Raw genomic sequence first — 21,993 nt, forward strand, 5'->3', positions numbered from 1 at the left:
AGTGAATCTAAATTTTTATATCATGGCAAAAACATCAGTTAGAAATTATAAAACTTTGAAGAACTCTTAATGCCATCCATTTTTGACTCCATATTGAAGACTATAGAGGCAAACCTTTTCCCTTAGGACACAAGGACAGGGTAAACTTGGCATATTGTAGAAGAGATATTAGGCCTTGAAGAATTTTTTAAATTTTGATTATTTTTGGATTGGCTTTGGGCAGAGACTAAAACAGAGGTCAATGGATTGGGTGTAAGAGAACTAATCTTGGGCTAGACACAATGTATGATTTCAGAAGTAGTGAGGTGGAAGAAAAAGCAATACAGTTTGATACCAACATGGAATTAAACAAACAATGCTGAGATTTGGCTTTTGAAAAATAAGTGAAATCATTGGGTGTCTGTTGAAGGGAAGTTTTGAAGGGGGTTATGAATTCTATGAAGGCACGGTTAGTTTTAGTCATATTACTCTCTATCAGAAACAAACTGTGCAAGACAAATGTAAAATATCTTTACAAATTGTTAATAGGCAAGTTTTGGGATTCTTTTAAAAATATTTTATTTTTCTAATTACATATAAAAACAAGTTTTAATTCATTTTAAAAAAATTTAGGGGCAGCTGGATGGCTCAGTAGATAGAGTACTGACCCTGAAGTCAGGAGGACTTGAGTTCAAATCTGGCCTCAGACCAAACACTTGATGCTTACTAGCTGTGTGACCCTGGGCAAGTCACTTAACCCCAATTGCCTAAAAAAAAAAATACCAAAAAAAATTTTTTTAGTTCACCTCCTTCTTGAGAAGGCAATTTGATATAGATTATACATTGCAGTCATGTAAAACATATTTCCATATTAGTCAAGTTGTAAAAGAAAATACAGACCAAAAAAACCCCAAGATAAACTTAAAAAGGTATGCTTCAATCTACATTCAGACTCTTTCAGTTTTTTCTCTGGAGGTGGATAGCTTTTTTTCATAATTAGTTCTTCAGAATTATCTTAGATCATTGTATTATTGATAATAGCTAATTCATTCACAGTTGATCATTATACAATATTGTTGTTACTTGTTGCAATGTTCTCCTGGTTCTGTTCACTTCACTTTGTATCAGTTCATGTAAATCTTTCCATCTTTTTCTGAAAGTATCCTGCTGCCATTTCTTACAGCACAATAGTATTCCATCACAATCATATACCACAACTTGTTCAGCCATTGCCCTATTAATGGACATCCCCTCAATTTCCAATTCTTTGCCACCACAAAAAGAGCTGCTATAAATATTTCTGGCCACATAGGTCCTTTTCTTTTCTTTTCAATCTTGTTGGGATACAGACCTAGTAGTGGTATTTCTGCATCAAAGATGTATGTATGATTTTATAGCTCTTTGGGCATAGATCCAAATTGCTCTCCAGAATGACTGGATCAATTCACAACTCCACCAACAGTGCTTTAGTGTCCCAGTATTCCTACACCCCTTCCTACATTTCTTTTTTCTCTGTCTCTCCATTTTTACCTTGTCCATTTTCAAAAGTGTTTTGCTTCTAACCACCACCTCTCCCAATCCACCCTCCCTTCTATCAGCCCCCTTCCTTCTCTTACCCCCTTCCCCTCCTACTTCTCTATAAGGTAAGATAGATTCCTATACACAACTGAGTGTTTATGTTACTTCCTCTTTGAGCCAATTCTGATGAGAGTAAGGTTCAAGTGTAGTTCTCCACTTCCTCACCCCATCTTCCCCTCCAATGTAAAAGCTCTTTTGTGTGACATAATTTACCCCATTCTACCTCTCCCTTTCCCATTCTCCCAGAGCATTCCTCTTTCTCACCTCTTTAGTTTTTGTAGATATCATCCCATCATGTCAGCTCACACCCATGCCCTCTGTCTAACTTCCTTAATAATGAGAAAGTTCTTAGGAGTTCCAAGTACCATTTTCCCATGGAGGAATGTAAACAGTTTAACATTATTGAATTCCTTATGATTTCTCTTTCATGTTTACCTTTTTATGCTTCTTTGAGTCTTGTATCTGAAAGTCAAGTTTTCTATTCAGCTTTACTCTTTTCATCAGGAATGGTTAGAAGTCCTCTATTTCATTGAATATCCTTTCCCCTAAAAGATTACACGCAGTTTTGCTGAGTAGGTGATTATTGGTTGTAAAAGAATGGGCTTTTTAAAAAATCAGGGAACTTTTGCATTAGGGGAAAGAAACAGGAGATGAACTTTTTGGAAGTGGGAACTCTCAGTTCCAAAGAAGAGTGTTCTATTTGGGTGGGTGTTGAAGAAAGTCTGTCTTAGCCGTGTCTAGGGTTGCAAGTGCTGGAAGTCAAGGGATGTGTTGGGAGCCAGCTTCCTCTACCTGACTGTAACTCCAAGAGCTCCATATAACCATTCAAAAGATCAGGATTGCTTCTCTCAACTAATTTGATCCAGACCCTCTGAAAATTGCAGAGTAAAATCAGGGACTCATTGATCTCAGGCAAATTCCCTCCAAACAACTTTAAAATAACACCTCAAAGTGAATTCTGGAGTGGCAGAACCAACAAAAGGATGGGGTGAAACAATTTTCCATCTAAGATACCTTAGAAAGTTGGCAAGAAAGGTCTGTCTCACTGGGGTGAGACTGGAGCACAGTCCAGTGCAGGCCACAACTGGCAAGCCAGTAGCAGGCCTTGGGAGCAATTGAGCAGCAGCAGCTTTCAGAGCTCTCAGCTCACAAATGATAAGGGGGTGGCACAATTGGTCTAAAGGAGATTCCAGAGGATCCACTGCTGGCACTGAGTGAAGGACTTTGTTGTATTACCCATACTTGGTTCTGAGTCACAGTCCCAGGGTAAGGAGGAGCACTAAGAGTGTGAGGTCACAGAGAAGTGGGGGACCCTGGTCACTGTTCCAGGGTTGAAAAGAGTGCTTATGGTTGCTCACAGACCAGAGAAGATGCCAGGAGAACAGTGACCACATCTCTCCTTAGATCATACCACCTTGGAAGAACCAAAAATCTACAGACCCACACGGCTAGTTCTGAAAAATATTAACAAGAAAGGCCTGAAGCCTGGGACACCCTTGACCCAATGAGCAGAGCCCAACTTTAACATAAAGTTATAAGTCAAGAATTAGGCTGGAAAATGAGAAAACGATAACAAAAACTGGACCATAATAAGTTACTATGGTGACAGGAAAGAGCAAAACACAAACTCTGAAGAAGACAACAATGTCAAAATAGCTATAACCAAAGCCTCAAAGAAAAATGTAAATTGGTTTTAGATCCAAGAACTCCTGGAAGTGCTCAAAAAGGATTTTAAAAATCAAATAAGAGAGGTAGAGGAAAAAATTGGGAAAATGAATAAAATGATTAAAGAAAATCATGAAAAAAGTCCACAGTTCAGTAAATAAGGCACAAAAAATACTGAAGAAAACAACATTAAAAAAAAAACAAACAGAAAAGGATTAATGGTAAAAGAGGCACAAAAATCCACTGAAGGAAAAAACAAATCCTTAAAGGAGAATTGGCCAAATGGGAAAAGCACAAAAATTCAGTAAAAGAAAAAAACTCCTTAAAAAGTAGAATTGGCCAAATGGAAAAGGAGGTACAAAAATTCTCTGGAGAAAATAGTTCCTTAAAAATTAGAATCAGGCAAATGGAAGCAAATGGCTCCATGAGACAATAATAAAACAAAGAAATAATAACAACACATAATACACTATACTAATAAAAACAAACAAAAACAAAACAAAATAAAATATCAAGAAACAATAAAATCAACAGAATGAAAAAACAGAAGAAAATGTGAAATATCTCATTGGAAAAAAACCTGATCTGGAAATTAGATTGAGGAGAGGTAATTTAAGAATTATTGAACTTTCTGAAAGCAATGATTGAAAAAAAAAAAGCCTAGACATCCGACATCATTTTTCAAAAAATTATCAAACTGCCCTGATATCCTGGAACCAGAGGGTAAAATAGAAATTGAAAGAATCCACCAATCACTTCATGAAAGAGATCCCAAAATCAAAATGCCCAAGAATATTATAGCCAAATTTCTCCCAGGTCAAGAAGAAAATATTGCAAGCAACCAGAAAGAAACAATTCAAATATTGGGGAGCCACAGTCAGGATAACACAAGATTTAGCAGCTTCTGCATTTAAGGATCTGAGGGCTTGGAATATGATATTCTGGAGGTCAAAACAGCTAGTATTATAACCAAAAATCCTTGCCCGGTAAAACTGAATATAATCCTTCAGGGGAAAGATGAATGTTTGATGAAATAGAGGACTTTTAAGCATTCCTGATGAATAGAGTAGAGCTGAATAGAAAACTTGACGTTCTGACACAAGACTCAAGAGAAGATAAAAAGGTAAACAGGAAAGGGAAATCATAAGCGACTTAATATGATTCAACTGTTTACATTCCTACATCGGAAGATGATACTTGTAATTGTTAAGAACTTCATTATTAGGGCAGTTAGAAGGAGCATATATAGACAGAGGGCACTTTCCCTGACTGGTCTAAAGGGAAAGATAACAACTATTATCAGCTACCTCCCAGCAAATACTGGTTGCACAAAAGGTAGATGGTAGAGTAATTCACTGTTAGATTTGGGCAAGGGATATCGAGTTGAAAAAAGTGTTAACACTTAACTGGTTTGTTACAGGGTTGAGATTGGGAAGGGCAAAAATTGAAGCCAGAGGAGCGTTTGCCTAGGGACAGTGGTTCTCAAAGTATGATCTGGGGACTCCTGCAATGTCCAAGACTCTTTCAGGGTATCTGGGAAGTCAAAACTAATTTCACTATAATAGAAAAATTTTAATTTCAAATATAGTAAATATTGATAGACTCTGAATAAACAAAAGCTCTTTAGGAGATCAATACTTTTTTAAGAGTAAAGGGGTCCTGAGACCAAAAAGTCTGATAACTACTGGGCTAGGACAGTCCTGAGGGATGAACTAGAGGTCATGGTGAAGATGAAAAGTTTTGGGATTGAGGCATCAGATGTTTGAATGCTGGGTTCCAGCTGGATAAGATATTTCAGGGTTCTTAATCATGGAAGTGGTACACTTGTGACAGTGAGAGCAAGAGTATGACCTTTTCTTGTCTGTGGATGAGGTAAAGGAGTAGATTAGAAGAATTAATTTGGCTAACAGGTATGAAAAAAACCCCTTTGCAAAGTTAAAAAGTACTATAGGTACCATGTAAGAAGTCAACTATTTTTGGAAAATTCTAAAATTATTAGACTTTGAAAAGCTCAAATGCTTTTTGTCAGATGAGTTCATACGTTCAGTCTACTAGCGTTTAATGTTAATTAATTAATTAATATATTAATAACTTAATGAATAGTGATGAGCCTCTGACCACTTAACCTTTAGAAAGCATTTCACAACTTTGTAAATAATGGTCCCAAATCAACATTTCCAAGCGTAGAATAATCCAATAAAGACAAGTATTTTTAACAAAAAGTTTATTACCAAAATACAATATTAAAGTCAATACAAGACAACTCCTGTAGAGCAAAATAAATTATTCTAACATCATACAGTATTTCAGAAGGTAGCATTGTTGAATTTGCTTCATTGTTCTGTTCCATCATGAACACAATCCTAGAATTTTAGGCTTTAAGGCATGCAGCTTAATGTGCTGGATAATTTCATAAAATGCAGATCATCCTATTTTAATAAGATACAGCGTTAAAATTAACTGTATTCTTTACATGTCAGTTTTCTAAAGATTTTAATGCTTTGGCTATAAAAGCAGTGCCATAGTGTTATACAATGCTTATTTCTTAAAAAAATACATATATCCATGTCCATGAATATTAAACTCAAATTTCTATTAAATATATTTTACATAACATTACTTTGAGCACCTGCTGTACATTTTTAAGGATTAATTAAATAAGTGCTTGTGAAAATTGAAAAATCTATGAATCTTCAGAGAGGCATTTGCTCTTCCTTGTCAATCCAAGTACATTGTAGGATGATGAAATGTAAACACAGGGACCCACCGCTTTGCTTCACTAGTACAGACAACTCTTAAGTGGTTTTGGAATGATTTTTTTCTATCTCAAACAGGATTAAAGTATTGAGAACAAAGGTTACGGAAAGGGTCACTAAATTAAATTGGCTGGCTAGAGAACTGAAAACATAAGGCTCAAGTATAGTGTGGTATAGTAATTTTCTAGTTGTTGATGCACTGACACAAAAGGGTCTCTGGATCATCAGAGAAATAATATAACACTGTTGTTTATAGAATTATCACATGTCTCACTCAAGAAACTTTTTTAAAAAGTTGCTTTCAGGATCAATTCTGGCAATCTTAAATGTGTGGAGTTCTTAAAACACAATTTTGTAAAAGATCTTGGACTAATGAAATCACTAATCTCTTCCTTTGTTATAAAGGGGGTTTCCTACTTGTCATTTTGATGTTTAATTCTGTTGAAATTACAGCCTTGACATTTGAATATTTAGAATACTTTTTCACTTTTTAAAAGTATTCTATTATTTGGTTTGATGCAGTTGTTAACCTCAGGCATATCACAAAATAATGGGAAAATAAAACTCTGTGGATTCAAACCATGGGCCTTGATACAAATTTAATGACTATTTTTGTGGCCTTCATTTTCTTTCCATTACCTGTGACAATTTTAAAATTCACGATCCCATGTGGAAAATGTAAAGAACAATCAATGGAATTGGTTTGAGGGCACCAAAAATAGGCAAAAAAAATATTATATATACATACACATACACATATATATTTTCATAGACGGGGAAAGGGGAGATGGGGATTACCAGGGCTTCTCTCCCTCCCAAATAATTATATAAAATGGGAACCACAAAAATGAATTGCTATGTTGCATATTTAACATAGGAATTCCTTAAGGTTGACCATTTTCAGCATTACTTCTTTCTACACCTGATAAAACTAAGCTCTATCTCCTCTAACTTTACAGAAATGACTGGAAATAATAATCTGGCCCACAATATCAGTGCTGACCACTGTGATGACAATGGTACCATTTAAAATATTTGACTCTGATTCAAAATTTATTATGTTGCATTTTGATTCAGAAAAGATGAGACTATGAAAATGTAAAATTCTCTTGTTATTCCATACACACTGGGTTCAGTGATATATTTATTACATCCAAATGTTTGGAAATCTGTTTTAAAAAAATCTCGTAAGTGGACTTAAATTCAATGAAAGGGTAAAAGGTAATTTTAATTAATGAGCTATATGACATTGCTGCAAAATCTTAATTTTATTTAACACACTTATGCACGTGTAACCTAAGTCATTGTCAAATTATAACGTAAGAAACACAAATCAGACACTGCTATAACTCAAAGTATTCATAAGGACACCTTAAAAATTTAATTCCATTCTGTAGACTTGAGCTTATTTTACTACCTCAAGTAAGAAGTGTCTATACAACACCCCGACAAACTCTAAGTTGCCCAGCATCACAGTCTTTAATAAGGAGGATATTAGAAAATAAATGCAGAAATAGCACCACGAACATGGTGCACTAGGTGTACACCAGCCTTTCAGATCTGTAGTTACAGAAATAAGCTGTAACAGAAATTATGCATAAATACGTGATAATAAATACAAAAGAAACATTGTTCTTACTATCACTCTTTGAAATACATTAATAATAAAGTTTCTTACACAAAACTTGTAATTTGTGAAAAACTAGAAGGGAGAATTGCACCTATGTGATAGCAGGTTTCGAGGCAATTTCCTTTTAAAAAAAAATCAGTTCTTCATTTCGCTCTTTCAGAATACTCTAAACTTTTCTAGATTTTTCTTAGGTAAGACATATCCTTAAAGACTATTAAACCCTGTTTGTTATTTAAACTTTTATAGGCAATCTGAATTTTTCAGGATACAGCACTTATGCTTATTATCCTACTTTTGCACAGGTAAATATAAAAACATCAGATTCACTAACTTTACAAAAAAAAAAAAAGCCCTCATTTTAAGAGCCATCAAATTTCTCCCTCTATCTTCTGAAATGATTTAAAGAGAAACCATTTATCAAGGAAAAACTATCACATACTTTCTCACTCAATTAAAGATGGGGATAGCTGTCAGAAAAATAGTTTAGTGATCAACAAATGAAACTCTTCTTATTTAAAGTTTTATTAAGCCTCTGGTAGCTTGCTTGCTTTTACTTGGGAGATGGGGTTGATTTTACTTAGAAAACTACAGTGCTCTGAATATCACTCAGAGACAGCCTTTTAGTGGCAACATGAGTACTGTACTTTTATAGTTACCATTTCCATAAAACTGGATTTCCATTTTTTTTTGGTGATTTCCTGATTATTTCTTCCTTATCCCCCCTTAAAAATGATCCCACACATGTAAATGAAAAGATACTTTTAAAATGTCTACTTGCAAACCACACCTGAATATAAAGGTGGTTGGTTTCATGTTTGTAAAAATAGGGTAAAATTTTACTTATGCCAAGCTTGACTGGATGACTATTTCCTTTTAGTTCAGTATGGGATTCCAAATACATACTCTAAAGATAGTTAATAAGATTCTCTGAAAACACTCTCGTCCCAAAGTCCACTTGCTTCCCTTCTGATCCTGCCCTCCTTGTCAGTAACAGTGAACAGACCTAGTTTTCTTAGGTAAAATTCCTCTCTACCCCAAAAATTGCTACGCCATCAGCTGGAAAGGAGGACAAATAATCTTTACCTAAAATAAAGGATATATTTTTACTACAATGGTTCCTGAAAACACTTCATATTAACTCCTTTGTTCAGGTCTACAATAGGCATTTAGAAATGCAAATATTTGGCACAAGATGGAGGAACACAGTGTAGGTACAAACTTCTTTGTTTCTTTCCCATTTGCTCCCCCTAGGACTATTTATTCTTTATTGAGTATTGCCCATTTAGAGTTCCTTCTCTTACTGCAATAGGGATTTAGTTCACCAAAGTCACACTTGCCACTTACACAAATATCACACAAGTAATTTCCTCTTTAGTACCTCAGCTGACATTAACAAAGGTAGAGCTATTGCTAGGAAAATTATTCCAACTAATTTGTGCTTAGAGTTGAGTTGTGGTCCTTATTTAGAATGATGTTTATAATTTCACCCTCATGCTCTTTCATATGATCTAAAAGGTTTTCCTTGCTAGTAGATTCAAAACCACAAATACAACAACAGAAGAGCAAAACACAGTATTCCATATTGGGAGGGGCCTGTTTGGGGTTCTTTTCTGAACTTTGTGAGGTATTATTCTTTGTTGGGCTAAGTTTTTTATTCTCATTGGGACCTATAACTTCACTGGGAGCCTGGTTAACTGTTTCTGAAAATGACACCAAATTCTCTGAAATCCCCACAACAGAATTAGCTTTCTCATCAGTGCTGTCTGATAAAATCTTTCCAGGGGATTGTCCTTGAACCCTAAAAAACAAAAACAAGAAATGCTTACATTTTAAATTAAAATTAACTGGCTGGGAGTGAATTTTCCAATTCAAACATATGAGATGAATGAGAGGAAGGAGGAAGGATTTAGGGTGGTTAGGATCACGCACCTGCCACTTTGTGAAATTGCATCATTGATAGCCTTATTTACTTGTTCATAGTTATAATTTTGGTCACTTGCATGTTTCCACATATGGGATTTCAAAGAAGGAGGATGGCTACATACATATCCACACAGAGAACATCTGAAAGATAGGTTCAGGAAAAAAAAATCAAAATGCTTTTTCAGTGCAATTTAAAGAAATAATACAAAACTTAAAGAAAGTCTCTTAAAGTCAGCTCTAGGTATGACTTTGAAGAATCAAGTTAACAATTTGCTACTGCTCTAGCTAAACATAACTATGTTTAACATTTCTAAAAAGTCACCTATTCAGAATCTTGACTGAGTCACTAATAAGATGAAACATCCCTTTGTCCCTAAACAAAGGGAACCTAAGAACTACTCTTCGAAAAGGATTTCAGTTAGATTTAAAATAGCCAAATACAACTAAAACAGCAGCGAGGCCTGTAGAAGTTTTGAAAATTTTTTATTTTGTAAAATTTGGCATTTAATTTAACAATCTAACACTCTAAAGTAGCAGTTCCCAAACATTTTAGTCTCAGGACTTCTTTATACTCTTAAAAATTATGGAGGACTCCAAAGACCTTCTGTTTATGAGGTTATAGCTACCAATGTCTTCTGTGTTACAAAATAAAACAGACAAAAATTTTAAAATGTTAATTTAAAATAACAAATACATTACATGTTAACATAAAAATTTTTAAAATTAAAAATAACTATTAAAAAATTGTAGTCAAAAGAGTGGCATTGTTTTATATATTTATGCAAATCTCTTTTAACATATGGCTTAATTGAAGCAAGCAGGATTCTTTTATCTGCTTGGGCATCAATCTGTTTCGGTATGTTTTTGTTGAAGTATGTGAAAATCCTGTCTTATACAGATATTTAGCTGGAAAAGAGAGGAGTATTTAAGTAAGTAAATAATGTCTCAGTATCATGAAAACTATTTTAAACTTGTGGACTTCCTGAAAGGGTCTTGGTTATCTTCAGTGGTCTCAAGAACTGCTGTTCTAAAGCTTTTAAAAAAATTCATCTATTCTCTTTAGTGTTGCACAAATCAATAAGTCTTGAATTTACCACTAAAAATTTGAGAAAGCTACTTTAATAATACATTTCTGTTCAGTACTTAATACAGACAAATCTATTTATTAATTGGTACTCATCCCTAAGTAACAATACAAACTGTTAGTGATACTGATGCAGAGAGAAATGTATGCAAAACAAGAAAATGAGGCAGGGACAGAACTTGTTTTCTTTTCAGCATTTATAATAGCATGCTAAAATGTAAGAAGGTATGGTTCTATATAGATGGCTTCTACAATAACATCCAGTAATAGATATATCTTTCAGGAAACTTTATGTTATCTATAGCTCCAGGTCCAAAGTTAACGCTTCTAGTATTTGAGAAATATTATCCCATAGTAGTTTTTTTTTTTCCTAAATGAACTACTCACCTTAAGTTTTCATAAGCCTTAATAAGAAAGTAAAATGCATAAAACTAATATTTCAAATTCTTGGCCACCCAAACTGATCTTTGGTTCATGAGCCTGATCATCTTTTTTTTTTTTTTCTGTTAGTTGCAGACAATTTCACTTTCAGTGAAAGTATTACACAGACAGATATCCTAGTCAACATATCTGAAGGCCAGTATGCTACATGAAGCACACTTAATTGCATTATGGTAGGATCATAGTAGTATATGATGCCCAACCAAAATAAAAGGTGTACTGTAAAATGCCCCTTAACCACCAAAAATTATTTTGTAATTATAAGATAAAGGAGCCCTTTCAGAAATTAAATTAAATTAATTTATTCATTCATTCATTCAACTGTCATTTATTAAATGCCTATTCCAGATAAACTTCTACGTTAAGGCACACAGAAAGTGGGCTTGAGAGGAGTCAGCATGCCCCTAGAGGCCAACTGGTGACAGCAGCAGGAACTCATTAATAAAAAGGTAGGATGAATAACCAGATACTGACAACCTTCTGTTCCTGTCTGAGAATTTCCATTCCATGTAGAAATGTTCCTATGAAAGCTAGACAGCACAACGATATACTGGAATTAGAAGGCTTATAGGCCTAGGTCTTGGCACCATGGACTGGTTCTTTGGCAATTTGGTAAAAACAGCCACTTCAAGAGACTTGGATTCTAGCCTCATTTCTCTTAATAATTCTCTATGTGATCTGAGGCGAATCACAATCTCTCCCTTGGCCTCAGTTTCCTTTTAAGCAAACTGAAGGTGTTAGGTTTTTGATAATCTATCTCTACAGTTCCTTCCAACCTCTCACATTGTTACTGTGAGTTATGTTCTTAGAGGAATTACATGCTAAGAAACCTACTTTTCAAAACAAAATGTTATAGTTATAAGAGGAATAAAATTAATATATAACATAAATACAATTGTTTTTAAAATATTCTCTTTCTTAAGTGCATTCAATAATGTCCATTCATTTACAAAACCTTTCTTTGGAGGGTAACCAGAGAGAGAGAGAGAGAGAGAGACAGAGTTTGTGTATGTGTGTGTGAGTGCGTGTGTGTGCACACATACATACACATAACCACACCCACACCCACACACCCACTGAGCTATTAAACTGGGATCCTTCCTAAAATGTACAAACCACTATTCTGGAAAGTGACAAATCAGTTAGGGTATGGAGGTGGGTGTAGAGAAAATGCTGGTTATACCCAGGAGTGTATCCACTATAGACCTAGGAGTTGCCTTTTAAACTGAAGAAGGAAGCCAACCATTTAACTTCACATTGTTTTAGGCCTTATCAAAAAATGGAGTACTTTGCGTGCTATTCAGTTTGAGTAAAGCACTAATAAAGAAGACCTCTTTTTCAGAAACCACAACACATTTTTAAAAGGAAAAATGTAAGTTACTTGTTTAAAATGCTTCATCACTTACAATAAATACTCTTTCCCAATATTCATTTATTCATCTACCTTGAAGTAGACTGTTACAGTGTACAGAGTACTGGATTTCTACCCAGAGAACCTGAGTTCAAATCATGACTCTGCTACTTAAAACCTACATGACCTTGAACAAAGCATTTAACCTCTGAGGGTCTATTTCCTCCAGTGTAAAATAAGGAGGTTGGACAAGATGATCACACAAAGTCCCTTTCTAGCTCTAAATCTATGAGCCTTTGAAATCTCTCACAATATCCATACTTTAGGAATTACTTTATATCAGGGGTGGGGAACTACAAATGCTGAGAAATCTATTGAGACACTACCACATTCATATTTTTTCTTTCTTTTTTTTTTCTCAGTGAGGCAATTGGGGTTAAGTGACTCACCCAGGATCACACAGCTATACCATATTCATATTATCAACACTATATTTTAAAAATACAACTATAATTTATGACTATTTTTGCTTGGGAAGTGAGGATACTAGCTATAAAACTGAAATTTCTGCACTGTATAAAGCATGCTGAATTCCTCATAAGATGTAAAATAGTATAAAGTGGAAAAAAAATTAAATACCAATAGAAACCTTAAAAGTCAATCTTGATATTTTCCATTTTGTATTTAAATTTGGTCATTAATCTTATTTGAAAAAGCAACTTGAGACAGACACTAAGCTTACTCCTTATGCCCAGAGATCTTAATTTCCTTATTTCTTTAGCTCCTGTATTCTCAAATTCAGTTTGAATTTGTTTACTCCCTAATCAGATTGTAAATTCCTTGGAGGCAGACTGCATCATTGTTTATCCTTATAGCTCTTCTAGCACCCAGCATCACTGCAGCTTTTTAAGTTCTTAAATGCTTCTTGGATTCAACATTCACTTTGTTGTTCCCACTACATATACAAGTTCACAGACCTCATCACTCTGTGCCACACAGACTTGTCAGTACAAAACCAGGGTTCAGAGAGATCACATATGTATTAAGTGCTTCCTATGGGCGAGACACTGCACTAAGTGCTAGGGACACAAATCAGAGGATAAGGAAAGACAGCCTCTACCTCCAAGGAACTTACAAGGATTTGGGTGTTAGGTGGAATGAATAGACAAATTCCAGCCAAAGTGATTATTGGCAAGAACAATAAGTTATGCGTTCAAGGTCCACAATTTTTACTTAAAATTTTTACGTTAGTCAGATGAGGTCGCTTAATACTTTTTTTTTTGGTGAGGTAAGTGGGGTTAAGTGACTTGCCCACAGTCACACAGCTAGTGAGTATGTGTCTGAGGCTGCATTTGAACTCAGGTCCTCCTGAGTCCAGGGCCAGAGCTCTATCTACTGTGTCACCTAGCTGCCCCTTGGCCACTTAATACTTCAAAGAACTTTTAAAGCTAAAATTTATAGTTTAAATTAATTTGTTCTAAGAGATATTCCAATTCTAAGCAATTCAAAGGGAGATAATTGTGCCATAGGAAGTGGTACTAGCATCTATTACTTTCCTTTGTAAATAACTTGTGAAGATAAAGACTTTTATCCTTTGGCTTTAAAGTCCCCACTTACACTCCCCCTCCTCACTAGGAAATGACTTATCTCTGTGGATAGGGATAGTTTTTACAAGAAACATTCTTTAATGCACAGAAGTTCCTTAATTCCTTTAAGGGTAGTAGAAACAGAGATCAATCTTATTGGAATTAATGATTAAATTCTACTGCTCTGTAAAACTCCCTAGTATCACACCTTTTAGAGAAATAGGTAGTTTTGAAGGCACACTGTGCCTTAAGATACGAAGACTCCTAAAGTCCAAGCAAAGATATAACCTGGTAAAAGTTAATAATTCACCAACATGGCTTTTAATTTTTAGACAAAAAGCGATAACCTGTAGATACTTTGTTTTAAAGTGAAAAGTTTACGTGTAAATCTGTCCTAAATCCATTCACTATTCCCTCTGTGAACTATTGGGACAAGTTACCTTTGGTAAAAGTATCAAGTTGAATGGAAACCTAACTCTATGAGGTAAGAAGAGTTCGGAGAGAACTAAAGGAAGATAATGGGCACTGCTAGAACCAAGTCCATGCCCATCTGTCAGGTTATGTCCTGCTTTTACATTAAGTAACCACAGGCCTTAGCTATCTCAATTTTCTCTGTAAAGTCACAGTGAATAGGGATTGTTTTATTCTTTGTACTTGTACCTACAGAGCATAGTACAGAGTCTGGCAAACAGCAGGTGCTAAATAAATAGTGTACTGATTGATTTCCCCTGAACTTTTGCTTGCTTCTTCATAAAACCTCCACTAAGGCAGCACACCACCGAAATAACAATGCCAGGATTTTTACCATTATGTACTTGTACTATTCCACTGGTATTTCAGTGTGGTGCTCTTCTGAGGTTGAAACCTCATGTGGTTTTTCAAACTGTTTTTGTTCTAGGAAAAATCATATATTTTGCTGAAAAAAGCACTATGTGAGCAATCCTAACTGCCTAAAAGCTGGATTCCTGATGGAGTCTACAAATTATACTTTTATTCTAAGACTAATGTGTTGATGTCAGAGTGAATCAGCTAAAATAAAATAAATAAATAAATGTCCCCCCTATCCTCCAACAAAGAATCCCACCCAAAACAAAAAGCACAAGGCCAGTTTTAGTAAACAACGAATAGGGAGTCAGTTCCAGGACCCAGGGAAAAAAGCTAGTTTTGATAATACCACATCTTGGACTAGCATTACTGTTCAATAAGCCCAAAAGTTCTGTATCAATTCAAGACTTCCAAAGCCACTTTTGAGAGTCTAATTCAAAATCCCGAAATCAGTTGAAGGCTAAAGAGGAAGTCATATCTGTCATTTAAAATTTTTGTTACTTTGGAAACTGGGTAAATTATCCTGTGGGCTCTGTCTAGTGTTGGGTTCTATAAATGAAGAATGTATAGAGTAAAGCAGACATAAGAGGAAAATCACACTGATTAAAAAGTTGGGAAAATAAGATCTAAGTGAAGAGTTCAAAAAGAACTAATATTACTTAAGCATGAAGATAAGGAAGCTAAAAAGTATGATTGTAAAGCTTATTCAAGGTTATAACAGAGAAGACAGTCATATTTGGGAACTTTATGATATTAACTAATGATGGAAAGGGCTGACACAGGATACTGGAGAATGCTACTTTTGGAACGTTGTGATGGCCTGCTGGTAACCTTGCTTGAAGGAAGATACAGGAAGAAAGAGAAGTTTATTTCAGTCCTATTAAAATTCCAAGCATTAAAAAAAAATACAATGTCTGAAAACTGCATTTTCCTTAGGTAGATTGCTCTAAGGTCCTGCTCAAGAAAGCATTTGTGCTGTCTATGAGAATGAAAAATTGTGTGCAACCTACAGAACATTAAGATCAAACACTGCGCTTATTAATAAAGGAATGGATTCCAAAACCCAAAGAATGACATTTCTTTCACGCTGAACAGTTGCCATTTTTTGTTCTCAGAAGTTGCACATTTGTTGGCAATTAAAAACAACCCTCCCAAAATACTGAAGGATGTGGGCAATGATTCTAACCAGGACATTCAGAAATTAAAACTTTTTTGAGGGTAGGGGCAGAAGAACTGATTAAGATTCCCATGGTGAGACAGATACAATTTCAATCAGATGAAAAACTGCTCAAAGGGTTTCACGTAAACAAAAAATGGAGAAACCATAACTAGGAATATTATGGATGATGCTACTGAATCAATAAAAAGATACCCTCTTAAAGGCAGGAACCTAATTAGTGGCTTTTGTTCTTTAATATGTGAGTTCATGCTTTCTTCCTTTGTCACAACAAAAAACAAAAACAAAAACAACTTTTTCCACTCTGAAGAACAAGGCCCATGAAAAATTCAGGGCCATATAAATGATGAGCCTTCTTTTTAAAGAATCAATTAACCATTTATTAAGTTCCTTCTACATGAGTGGCTCTGTGCTAAGAGCTGAGATACAAAGACAAAAAAAGGCAAAAATCTCTGTTCTCAGGGAGTTTATGTTCTATGAGAGGGGACACCACTACTTTTGAAACTAATTCAGATATTCAGAAGGGCTTCTGGGACCAGAAAGAACATCTTCAAAATACCTACAATACTTTTAACGATTATTCAATTGCAAAGTAACTACAATTAAATTTGCTTCAAGCAAATCAAACAAATCTTTAAAACAAAATGTTTAAATTAAAAAAACATTAAAGGCAACTGAAGACATGACAATATATCAAGTGCTTTTAGGATTATTTATTCTTAGAAGTGAGTAATTTCTCTACATTCATAGGATTTATATTCTTGAAAAGGGGTACAAATGTAGAATTTGTGAATATAGATAGTAAGAATTTACAAAAACAAAAAAGAAATATATACTATATACAACCCTGTATTGAACACAGAGACCCCTGCTGCTCTTGTTACCATGGCTCTGTCACATCTGCATAAACTGGAGTGTCTTTAAATCCTTCCCTATAAAATTCCAGGGCCTTTGCTATAAACAGTAAATAATAATTTTTTAAAAACTCTAAACCTCACGGCTATATAAAACAACAAATAATGATCTTTAAAGTTGCAGCTTTTGGAAATTCATGCTAAAAAGCAGCTTTTGTGATCAATAAAGTACCCTTTAGGTGTGATATTACAAATTTGATGATTTGCTTTAATTAGGTATACACTCAATTCTTTCAAAAAGAGGCCAAAGGTTTTCTGATTTAGACAATTTGCTATTAAGACTGGAATTCGGGTGATTCAGTCAGAATAAGCGAAATAAGTACTCCCTCAAATGAAAACTGCTGATAAATTTTATGCAGATAATTAATGTATACATGAGCCCAGCAAATGAGATGAATTACAATTAAGTCATACAAAATATATACTGCTTTAAGACTGAAGCTTAAAAGCTTCTATTCCCCAAGTAAGACTACTAAACATCTTTGGGAGCCTCCTTCTGGTTATTAATTTTCCCAACTGGATTTGAGATCTTTAATGAAAAGATGAAAAAAGTCATAGGAGGCTAAAGATGAAAGTATAGAACCCCCAAGTATAGAGAGTGGTGATTTTCTGCTTATTTTCACAACTGATTCCTTTTTACTGTTATTACATAAAATATATCACATGCACTAAAACTCTAGGATCACTCACACTTACCTGTATGGCTTATCAGAGCTATGGATTCGCCTGTGATTCCGGACACCAACATAGGTTGTACTTGTGTAATCACACACATCACATTTATATAGTCTCTGGATTGAAGATCTATTACCTAGAATGAGTATTTCAGATATTTATAAGCATCATTTCTTTGAAAAAACAAATCAAAACATTTGATTTCTACTACGACAGTATAAATGGATTTTTCCTCTTTTCTCCCTCTGTACTATCTTGCTTGGTGATCTCATAAGCTCCAATAGGTTCAATTATCATCTCTATGCAGATGATTCCCAGATTGCAGCCCTAATCTCTCCCCTGAGCTCTAGTCTCCTATCAACAATTGCCTTTTGGATATCTTGAACTGGATGTTCCATAAGCATTTCAAACTCAATAAAGCCAAAATAGAAGTAACTATCTTTCCCTTCAATTCCTTTCTTCCAATTTTCCTGTTAGTGTCATGGGTACCACCATTTTCCCAAGTCATTCAAGCTTGAAACCTTGATGTTATCCTTGACTCCTCATCCACCTTATATATTAAATCCATTGTTAAATCTTATAATTTGTGCTTCACTACATCTCTCATACATGCTGGCTTCTGTTCACTAACACTGCTACCTCTAGCACAGGGCCTTATTACCTCAAGCCTGGACTACTGAATTGCTTTCCAATTGGTCCTTCTGCTTCAAGTCTCTCCTCATTCCACACCACCCTCCACTCAACTGCCAAAATGGTTTTCCTGAAGTGTGAGTCTATTTCACTCCCATCAACCCTCATTCAATAGGCTCCAGTGACTCCACATTTAGAATTCAAAATCCTTTACAACCTGACTCCTTTCTACCCTTCCAGCTTTCTTACACAATGCCGTCTTCTTCCCTGCTTTCCATAAGCCTGCTTGAAGCTCCATGAGCACACCCCCAATCTTGTCTCCCTGTCTTTGCATTGACTTCCCACAACTACTCTTCACTGATGCCTCTCCTTTCCCAGGTTTCCTTCAAGACTTAGCTCAAATCTACCCTTCTGCAGGAAATTTTTTCTGGGCTTCCCCACTGCTAGGGTCTTCTCTCTGAACTTACTTCCCATTTGCCCTACATATATCTTGTTTGTTTGTTTTTTTTTTTGGTTAGGCAATGGGGTTAAGTGACTTGCCCAGGGTCACACAGCTGGTAAGTGTTATGTGTCTGAGGTCATATTTGAACTCATGTCCTCCTGAATCCAGGGCCGGTGCTGTATCTGCTCCGCCACCTAGCTGCCCCTCCTACATATATCTTGAAGGTCTGTGGTTACTTGCACGTTGTCTTCCCCCAATAGACTCTGAGCTCTCTAAAGGCAGGGACCAAATTTTTGCCTTTCTGTATATCTGGAGCACTTAGTACAACGCCTAGCATATGGCGTCTAATAAATGTTTGTTGACTGACTGACCTGAGTCTGTGATTTCAACAGTGTAGGAAACCCTTGGTGTGGCTCTACTAATACAGATAAGCAGTGTGTCTATGCTATATAGTCTTAGAGAGCTGCCTGATAGTGTTGAGAGATTAAGGGAGTTGATGACAGTCACACAACTTAACTTATTATGTCCTGCTATCCCTTAAGACTATATTAAATGAATATTCATACCTTCCAGTATTAATATGGTTAACTCAATACTCTTTCTTAGATTCAATTTTAGAGTGAATATTCAAATTCCAAAGTCAGGTTACCTATCCTCTTGTACTCAATCAGTGAACAAAGGCTGAAAAATAATTTTCTGAACCTCAGCAGTGTCAGACAGATTTCTCAATGCCTGTGTACTTAACTCAAGCTGTCATAATGACCATGGGGTACCTTCTAAAGTTTTACAGAGAAACACTACTACTGTTAAGAAACTCAAAGAAGAGCATGAAGGAAATGAATGGCTAAAATCCAAGACCTGTGGTATCATGAAGTGTAGCTACAAAGGATTTGTGAGAAATTCTGTGTAAAAGGCTTAAAAGACCTCTTTATCTCTTTTGTGGAATAATGTACATGGGTGTAAACCCTGTGGATTTCCTTTGTACAGAATATATTTTACTAATTTAATACAAGATCTTATTCTATATATTTATTAATGGATGTAAAGGAACTTCATAAACTGCAAAATATAATTACAACTTTTATAATCTAATGGATAGCATTTAATGAAAATGTATAGCCCTCTAAAATTCAGTAAACATGTCAAGAAAAATGTGTCACTAATAAAACTCTTACATTAGGCAGATAGCTCAGTGCCTAGCTACTTAAAATCAGGCTTAGCCAATGGCAATAAACGGTCTTTACCAAAAGAAAGCAGGTTGGGGCCCAGCTGAATAACTTGGTCTCATTTTAGTCCCCTACGCATAGTATAAAGCTTTCTCAACACAATTAGCATTTCTGTTGGCAACCACAACATTGAGAACAGACTGTACAGAGGACTGAGTGTTTCGATTCCAGAACCAATCTGAGTACTGAAGCACAGTGTTAAGGCAAAGCAGAGAAGGGTACGTTATTGTGCAACATTTAGAAGAAAAAAGGCTTAAGGAAGAGACTATTGCATGATTTATAAAACTAAAATAACACAAAAGAAAACCCACGCTGAAATTTCAAAGGAACAAATACAAGTTAAATTAAGCTTTCAAAATTTGAAATTTCCTTTTACTAATAATTACTACCAAGCTGAGCAGAATGTCCTGATAAAATTCTATAACATTAATATACACACTAATCATAATTATAGTCTATTTAGATATGCTCTTAATTGGTAGGTTAAAAACTTGGACACAGTTAAGAATGGCACTGTTCCACACACAGTAAAGGGAAAAAAATGTGACTGATGATCTTCCTGTAAGAAATGCTGCAGAGCTATGACAATAAAATGACACCCCAGAAAGAAAAAAAAGCCACCATAGCAAAGAATAAGAAATCCCACGCCATTTCAAATAATTGTTTCCATGAAAATAACTGAGTGAAATCCTGCCATTTTCCTGTTCCTTTGCCACAAAGTCTTCCACTTTTAGAATGAGGGCACAGTGCACATCTGTATTGGTTGGGTAATATCCAAACTATAAGGATAGGGGCTGGACTTGGGATTTTATTAATACTGAGGGACTGCCAGCTGAGGAAATTCCCTCTACTAATATAGGTTGATAATTTCTCAGCAACTTATCATAGAACTGAGAGTCATAGAACTGCCTAGAGCATTAACAGGTTAAGTGCTTGTCCAGTAATAATATAACTAGAATGTTTTTAGAAAAATAATTTCTGTCCAATACCTGTTCTTTGAACAAAAAGAAACTACATTTGCAAAAAAGCTGCTTCCTTTACTTTTGTGGCTACTATAGAATTACTCAAGCACATTAAGTACGGACAACATTTGTAGCCCTTTGTGTTTGGGCAGAATGCACCAATTACATTTATCTTGTCCTATCAGACAGCAAGTTCATGTACAGAGAAATGTATTAATTCCTCCCTAATTTTCATGAAAGTGTGACAAAAAATTTATGGAAAATTTTCTTTAATTAACAAAAAAGACACACATATATATGCTTATGTGAGAATGTTTGTCAACTCAGTAACTACAAAACAAACAAGCTTAGAGAAAAAAACAAATTGAGTAGCAAAACGGTGAGTACAGTGACATATAAAACTATTATTAGGCAAAACAAAACATAACAGCATGTTCAACAAGGAAGATACAGAAAAATGGGACATGGCAGAAGTTTTCAAAATAACATAGTAGAAGTCTAGAAACAATTAATTAGATATTGAGCTTGCATTTGTGTTTACCTTTTCAATATGGTTTTGGAAACTATAACATCCTAAGTTTAGTTTTGACAACAGGCGGTGCGATAGTATAGCAGCCTACTTTATTCTTTCAGTAGACATTTAAAGCCCAATCATATCCAACGGCATAATGTTTGCATGAAAGAGGATGTGCAAACATGATGAATTAAAGCAAGACAAGGCATTTAGGGCTATTTCATAAACAAGAAACAGAACTGTTTTATCTCCGACATCTATCGCAGAAACAGATGCTCTATCATAAACGCTTTTGTTCTGGTTGGATTTTATAGGGATGACATCTGTTTGACAAGAGGATTCTGGTGCTACAGTGGTGTCACAATTTGATTCTAAAATGTTTTTGAAACAACTATTATGCATTCGAGGGTATAATTTAATGGAACATTATTGTAGCACATTTCACTCGGAAGTAGTGTTTTTTAACTTCAATTCTTAGGAAGTTAAAAAAAGGAGTTTGCCCTAATATGTTTTATCTCACATAAACCCTATCTACCATGCTGCTAGAGACATTTAGAGTATATCAATTAAAATGATCTGATGAGAAGCAGCCCTGCTTATTAGAGTTTATTCTAATGTTCTTGGGTATGGTGCCT

General features: G+C 35.1%; 1 protein-coding gene across 1 annotated transcript in view; it reads right to left on the reverse strand.

Moving 5' to 3' along the window:
• Window positions 1-5,429: 5,429 nt before the first annotated feature.
• ZNF507 (zinc finger protein 507) overlaps window positions 5,430-21,993 on the reverse strand; it is a 29,131-nt gene continuing 12,567 nt past the window's right edge. The window contains exons 5-7 of the mRNA XM_027868204.1: window positions 17,606-17,720; window positions 9,538-9,672; window positions 5,430-9,406 (exon numbers count right to left, since the gene is read on the reverse strand). Coding sequence (XP_027724005.1) covers window positions 9,037-9,406; window positions 9,538-9,672; window positions 17,606-17,720 — 620 coding nt within the window. The 3' untranslated portion in view covers window positions 5,430-9,036. The remainder of the gene's footprint in view (window positions 9,407-9,537; window positions 9,673-17,605; window positions 17,721-21,993) is intronic.

This window comes from Vombatus ursinus, unplaced genomic scaffold (assembly GCF_900497805.2).
Source record: "Vombatus ursinus unplaced genomic scaffold, bare-nosed wombat genome assembly UNPS02014786.1, whole genome shotgun sequence".
NCBI lineage: Eukaryota > Metazoa > Chordata > Mammalia > Diprotodontia > Vombatidae > Vombatus > Vombatus ursinus.